We start from the raw sequence: 7,261 nt of genomic DNA on the forward strand, positions 1-7,261 counted from the left end.
GTGGGGCTCGTCCCACGTCCTCGTCTCACCGGGGACTGACTGGTCCGTCTGTCCCTTTGCACCTGGGCAGATGCACCCAGGGGCGAGTTCTGGAAAACACAGGTTCTCGATGACAAGTCCGGGCCCTCGTGATTTCGGTAGCACCTCCGGGTGACCCCTCCCCATGGGGCCTACAGACTGTTCTCCCTGTGGCCCCGCCAGGCCTTCTGACAGAGGGTGCGCCGGCAAACGGTGTTCTCTCTGCCAGTCACGTCAGTGGGAAAAGGTACTTGGTGTAGCTATAACCAGCATTTCTCTTGTTGAATTTTCATGAGTCTGGGAGCAAGATGCATGTCTTTTTCTGAACTATGCACTTGGATGTGTACCTGTCAGGAAACAGTGTCTGGCTATAACAAAATCCAGAAAAGCAGTGGCTTCAAGAAGTGGGGGTGTCTTTGCTCGCATAAGCAGCAGTCTGCAGATGGCAGGCCAACGTGGGCCCAGCTTCTTCACGGTGCCACTAGGAACTCAGTGTCCTTCCTCTGTGCTCAGCCGTCCTTAGACTGCACCTTCGCCTTATAGTCACAAAAGGGCTGCCCTCCCTCCAGCATAGCATCCATGTCCCAGGCGAGAAGAGGAGAAAGGTAAGGAGCATTAGGCAGGTGTCAGCAGAGTCTGCTTACCTTCCAAGGAGCTTTCTTGGAGGCCACACCTAGCAATCTGCCATTCAGTGTCACTGGTTGAAGTCGTGTGCCCCATGGGTCCTTCGGCAGCAAAGGGGCTAGAAAGCTTTTCCGCCAGGCACATCGCCATCCCCAGGGAGAGAGCGGCCTTCCGTTGGGCAGGAGGCAAGGGAGGTCCCCTTCATCTGCTTTTCTAACCGACTTCAGTCTGTGCATCACTGACGGGCAGGAGCCCCCAGGGACTGGCGATGTGAATTACAAGTCCTGCTCGGAGTTCAGTCGGTGTCCAGGCCCCCTCTCTGACCTTGACCCTGGTCTAGCTCTGCCCTGGCCCTGCGGGTCCACGGACAACCTCGGTCTAAGAACTTGGAGTGACTCTCTCCTGTAGGAGGCAGGTGGCGACTGTGAAAAGCTGGCAAGCGTGTGGCCTCAGGTCCCCCCGCCCACAGGCCCTGTCCCTCCCCAGAACTGCCCACGGGGCCTTATCAGAGGGTTTGCCCCTCTCCTGGTGGGGGGTTGAGGGCAGCTGGCCCAGGTCCCCAGACTCGGGAGCCCTAAACCTGACCAAGGCCCTGTGGGCAACCAAAGCCCGCTGGCTCAGTGACAGCGGCCAGCCCAGAGTTGGCGGCCAGCTCTGGTACTGGGCCCTTTTGCCATGATTTGGGTCACACCCTGCCTCCTCTGAGGGGGAGCCTGCCCAGCCCAGTTCCGGCCACCCTCTACTGGCCCAGCCAGGAGGACCTGGTGGAGGGCTCTGCGCCCTCTGACCTGGGCCTCGGTCCCCTCTTGGCGACCGGTGGGGCTGATCTTCCCCAGCGGCGAGGACCTGGCCATGGGCCCAGCCTGGCATGTGGGCCAGGGTGTCATTATGGCTTGACTCTGGGTCTTCCAGGACCCTTGGTTCTGTGCGGCCCTGCCCGGCCTTGCGGGGGCTGGGGCATCAGAGCAGCGTGGGCTCAAGGTTCTGACCTCGTTAAAAATACACACACTTCCCAAATGCAGACGCAGTGACTGGGAAGCGGAGTGGCTGCTGTCTGAGCCTGGCAGGCGGGGGCAGCTGGGGGCAGGCGTCCCGCACAGGCAGGCGGCCCCGCGGGGCCGAGCTGACTCAGGCGCCCTCCGTGCCAGCCCTGCTGACGCTCTGCTTTCTGGCCGGCCGGCTCCAGGCCCTGCTGCCTGTCACAATGTGTATCAAGTTCCCCAGGGGCCCAGGGCCCTCATGTGTGGGTGCAGCCCAGGGAGCAGGGACTTGAGAGAGAAACTGAGGCAGAAGCTTGGCCGCTGAGCCCAGCGCTGACCCGATGTCCCACGGAGGCCGGGCATTCTGACATGGTCCGGCGACCGCCCAGCTGACATTCAGGGAAGGGGCCGTAAACCAGCAGCGCGAGCGACCGGCGAGGGGCCAGGCCCTGGCTGGTGGTGCGGGGAGGTCAGCGGCGTCCGGGCAAAGACCCGGCGGGCGGAGGAGGGGAGCAGGCGTGGGAAGCGCGCCGAGGGCCCAGGGCGGAAGGAGCAGCGGCCAGTGGCCCCGAGGGGACGCCCCGCCCAGGGGACGCCCCGCCGTCCGAGCAGCAGGGTGGCCGCTGGGCGCTGCGGGAGCTGGCCGGCCCACACCGGGTCTCACCGGCCTCCTCAGGGCTCTCCTTCTGGAATGTTCTGAGGCAGGATGCACATGCTCCGGCTTCCATCTTAAAAGAACCCCTTGGCGGCTGGGTTGGGAGTAGCTGGGGGGGCGGGGGGAGGAACTGCGGAGCAGTGGGGACCCCCGTCCGGAAGCCTGGGCCGTGGCGGATGAAACGCGTCAGGAAGGGCTCCGTGCGGTCTGACCCGGAGGGCCGAGGCAGCCTGCGGTCACCGAGCCGGGCGGGTCGCGAGGGGCAGGACCGGACACAGCCTGGGACATCCAGGGGGAGGTGGCAGGAGCGTTGGGAATCAGCACGGTTTCAGCTCTGGCGCCAGAGTGAGCGGTCACGGTCGTGGTCACGCAGAGGTGGGAGGGTTGGGCCCCAAGGCCTCCGACACGTGGACTTCGGAGAAGCCAGGCGGACACTGCCACAGAGCCCAGAGCAGGTCGTGGTCACAGAACATGACAGCCCAGCGTCCGCGGGAGCCAGAAGCCAGGCAGGCACGGGAAGGAGCCCGGGTTTCCCAGGCGAGTCTGTGCTGGGCGCCCGGGTCTGGGGCTGCTGGCTCTCCTGTGCCGTGCTCCCCACGCTGCCGCGGGTCCCGGGACAGGACAGTGGGGAGCTGCGGCCGCCCGGCCACCACCCAGGCGGCACCCACTCCCTGTGCTGAGGGACCAAGAGGCACGCCGTCCCCCTTCCCCTCCCGGTGTCCTGCAAGCATGTCTCCCAGAACACACTGAGCCCAGAACCGCGGGCAGAGCCAGCGGAGACTCTGCAGCGAGTGGCAGTGACACCGGCTGCCAAGACAGTGCCCTGACAGCCCCCTCGCACACCCGGACAGGGGCTCCCGGGGGCCTGTGGCTTGTCCAGGACGCCTCAGGTGGTCTCATCACGCCGCTGTGTTCTTAGCATAAAAACAAGGGAAGACGTCACAAAGGAAAAGATTTGACCTCAAGGAAAGTAAGAGTTCTGTATGCTCTATGTGCCCCAAATCGTTTACACAAAAAGACAAATTACAGACTCGTGACAAATACCTATCACAGTCACGACCCTGTTAATTGCCTTAAGATATAAAGAACTCATAAAAATGACAGAAAAATATCCCAATAGAAAAAGTTAGCCAAGAGTATAAATTGATATTCACAGGAGAAAAACACAAATAAGTCTCCAGCAGACGTAAAAAACTTCACTGATGATAAAAAAAATTTTCAAAATAAAACAACGGGTTACCAAAATTTACCTAATCGATTGGCAAACAATGAAAGTTTTAACGTTCCTGCTGGTGACAGCTTATTCTGCTGTCCACGCCCGTGGGACTGTGGTCTGCGTTTCCGTGACACCTGCGTTAACGGCCGTGGTGTCCTCGCGCTGTGAGCTTCCTGGGAACTTCATTTTAAGGGCTGCGTCACACTCACCTGTGCCGTGGGGCGGTGGCTTTGACCGGGTGACGCCCCCCTGCTGACATTAAGGTGGCTGCTGCCCAAGCTTCTCTTCTCTCGTGTGGGTGTTTGATGCGTTTTGGATTGTGCCTTTGGTTCCCAGAAGTGTAATGACTGGATGAAAGGGCACGGGAAACAGAAGGTTCTGGAAACATGTTTCCAAACTGTTTCCAGGAGAGAGTCAATGCCCACCCCACCCACCCCACCACATCTGTCTTTCTCTCGCTGTGCTGGCGACAGTAAATGTCCTTTCTTCCAGTTTTCAAAAGCTTAATTACTTTTTTGAGTAGACGACAGGTGACGTACACAGGCTAGGACCCCCAAGCTGTTCCGACAAGTGAGTCTCCCCAACGCCACTCCCCCCGGCCCTGAGGTAAAATACATACGACGTACGACTTGTCGTCAGAGCTGTCTGGTCTCTGAGTGCTAAGCACATTCGCACCGTCGTGCGGCCGTCCGCACCGTCACCTCCAGGACTGACTCTTTGTCCCCACTGCACAAGCGCCCACCGCCGGCCCCGGGCCCAGGCCCCCTCCATTCTGCTTCCTGTTGGCTCCCCTGGGGATCACACTGCAATGGGGCTGCCGGGTCGTCCTTTTCCGTCTTTATTTCTGTCTTGGTCCCTCCCACTGTCATGAGCCGGGAGGGCCTGTGGGGCTGATTCCTCGGGGTGTGCCCACTCGTCCCCGTTCTTGACTGTACCGCGCTGACGAGCTTCTCCCTAGCACTTTGAGGGCTCCCGCCCCCCGACTCGCCCTTGCTCTGGTTTTCAGCTATCCCAGCCTGCGCCCACGGGGGAGACCGCCACCCTCTCCCCCAGCGAGGCCGGTGGCCCCTCCCGGCCTGTTTCTCTTGCAGACGCTGAGCCCCCAGAAGCAGGCGTTCGTCCTGGAGGTGCTGTCTGGGTGCCTCGAGTACCACAAGCTGCTGGCGGTCGTCGTGGACGCCTTCTATGTGCGGGACGGCCGGCTCTGCCTGTGGGCCGACTACAGCCTCTTCCGGGGTGCGCGCGGGCCTCCCGCCCAGCCAGGGACCCCATCCCGGGCCCGGCCTACTGCCCTGCCTGCTGGGCAAGTGCTGTCCCCAGGGACTCGCATGCTCTGCCCCCGCCCACCTCCCCAGCCCTGGCCCCATTCAGTACCCCCCACACCCCCCGCCCCCCGGCTGCCTGCCCAACTTGCAGATGTGGAAACTCCAGGTGCTCTGCAGGCCTGGCCTGGCCAGGACTATGCCCCAGAAGGCCAGCCTGGGCGAAAGGACAAGCCTTTATCACTGCTCAGGTCCCAACCCACCAACCCCAAGGACTGTGGACAGCACTGGCCTTGTGGCTGCAGTCTGGACTGTCCTGGGGATTAAATGGGCAATGTCTCTGTCCCGGCTCCCACGGGCTGTCTGCTCTCATGGGGGGGTGACCATTGAGGGCAGGGGTGGGGACCACAGGTGCTCAGAGGCCCGGCGGGGTGGCCCAATGCCAGGTCCAGAGCTGTGTGGTTCAGATTCCATGGTCAGTGGTCAGCAGTGTGGCCTGCACACCTCGCAGTCAGCGTAACAAGCAGTCCCTTCCCCAGAGGTCCCTTGCCTAGCACAGGACACGGGTTCCCAGCTGCCGGAAGGAGGTCCTGTCTCTCAGAAGTGACAAACTGAGGGCCAGGGGTTTTCCCTTTTACCTAGAGCCTTGGGACTTCCTGAGAGCTTACCAATGAGAGAGCACGTGTGAAGTGCTTTGAAGCCACACAATGTCCCACCAGCCGCTTGTCCTGCTGTGTCCCAGCTACCGTTTTCACTTGGGCGCCATAGGGTGTTTTGGCCTGTGGTTATGCGCCCTGACAGTGCCTCGGCTGACTCCCCGAGATGAAATGCTGAGGCGCCTGGCAGGGGGGACCCAGCGGCCCCCTCGTGGGGCGCCCTTCGCGCACTCACGCCTCCCCGTCCCCACAGTCATCTGCTACCTGGCCACTTTCCAGCTGGAGGAGCTTGGCCTCCAGCTCTTCTGTGACATCGTCAGGTCCCAGCCTGCAGACAAGATGCACAAGGTGAGCCACCTTCTCAGACCCAGGGCACAGGTCTGTCCCAGCCGACCGCTCACCCTCCCGGCTCATTTTAACAGTAGCTCTGCCGGTTGGTTCTGTGCTTGTTTGTTTTGTGTATTTATTTTTAAAGCCTACAGCGCCTGGTCTTCCTAGCTGGTCCCCCATCCAAGTACTAACCAGGCCCTACCCTGCTTAGCTTCCCAGATCGGAAGGGATCGGGCTTGTTTGGGCTTGTTTGGGATGACATGGCCGTAGACGTGGTTCTGTGTTTAAAACTGAGGTTTCTTATCGCCACCATGTCCTCCTCTGGTCTCCAGGAAATTTGAGTCCCACCCTCAATGTCCCAGGGGGTGGGAGCCATTGGTCAGGGTGGGGGTCCTTGCCTGGTCATAGTCCATGCCTCTGGAACCTCCCCAGGCCCTCGGGGCCAGCAGGGCCTTGAAGTCAGCAGAGGCCATTACTCCTTGCTGGCCAGCGGCTTCCTGGGGGCAGGTCTTGCTCCTTCCTCACGGCCACCAGGTGAGGTCACTGCTACAGGGCACTCATCCCAGAGTTAAGGACAAGGGCACAGCGAGGTTCGGTCACTAGCCCAGCATCGCACAGCAAGGCGAGCTGCAGGGCCCGGTCTCAGACCAGGCTTCGAACGGCCGCGCTGCTCCTCCATGCTCTGGGGTCTCGGGGGGCTGTCACCAGACCAGGGCAGTGAACCCTAGACAGGGGTGACGGGCTCAGGCCCCAGGAGCACTTGGGGCCTCTTTGGACGGAAGCAGCCAGCTCCGCGGGTAGTTCGAGAGGGGGAGGTGGGGGTGGAAGCCTCCACCTATCCCCCACGCCTGGGCAAGGGGGACCTGGAGCAGTGACCTCCACCAGGGCCGAGGCCCCAGAAATCCAGACTGGGGACTCACACAGCCCCTCAGCCACCCAACAAGCGGGAGAGAAAAAGCACTGACCCCAAGCCGTGTTTTATCTCCATAATTATCTATGTATAAACAGGAGCAGTTCATGATGGATGGATATTTGCCTAGTTATCTTAAGCAAGAGCTTCCTTTTTAAGGGGGGGAAAAAAAAAAAGCAAAATGGGCAGCTTTTGTGCGTGGCGTTTGGAGACAGCCAGGGCTGGCTTCCTGGGCTCAGAGGCCTGCACCAGGTCTATGCCCTGCTGTATGGGTCTCAAAATTCTTAATAACTGTTGAACAAGGGGCCCGCGTGTCATCTTGAGCTGGGTCCCACAGTGATGACCCAGCAGAGCCTGGAGGAGGTGACACAGGACCCCATGGGGCCACCGTGCAGTATAGACACAGGACAGATGGGGCGTGGTGGCCTCAGTGCCCCCGGTGCAGGGGCATCTACCTCCCTAGAGAGTTTCTAGAAGAACACAAGCCCCCTAGGGACCTGGGAGCTGCAGGGGTGGAGCTGTACCCTGCAAGGCCTTACCTCAGCCCACTCCCCATGCCCACTGGGCAGCGCCAGTCCCATTAGTGTCCACCCTCCTCAGGGTCAAGGGG

General features: G+C 61.1%; 1 protein-coding gene and 1 pseudogene across 1 annotated transcript in view; one reads left to right on the top strand and one right to left on the bottom strand.

Annotated features, from left to right (window-relative positions):
* CFAP99 (cilia and flagella associated protein 99) overlaps positions 1–7,261 on the top strand; it is a 35,256-nt gene that overhangs the window by 10,591 nt on the left and 17,404 nt on the right. Inside the window, exons 3-4 of the mRNA XM_023520236.1 lie at positions 4,585–4,729; positions 5,665–5,795. Of these exons, the coding sequence (XP_023376004.1) occupies positions 4,585–4,729; positions 5,665–5,795 (276 nt within the window). The remainder of the gene's footprint in view (positions 1–4,584; positions 4,730–5,664; positions 5,796–7,261) is intronic.
* On the bottom strand, positions 5,885–6,013 carry LOC111729244 (annotated as a pseudogene).

This window comes from Pteropus vampyrus, unplaced genomic scaffold (assembly GCF_000151845.1).
Source record: "Pteropus vampyrus isolate Shadow unplaced genomic scaffold, Pvam_2.0 Scaffold253, whole genome shotgun sequence".
Taxonomy (NCBI): domain Eukaryota; kingdom Metazoa; phylum Chordata; class Mammalia; order Chiroptera; family Pteropodidae; genus Pteropus; species Pteropus vampyrus.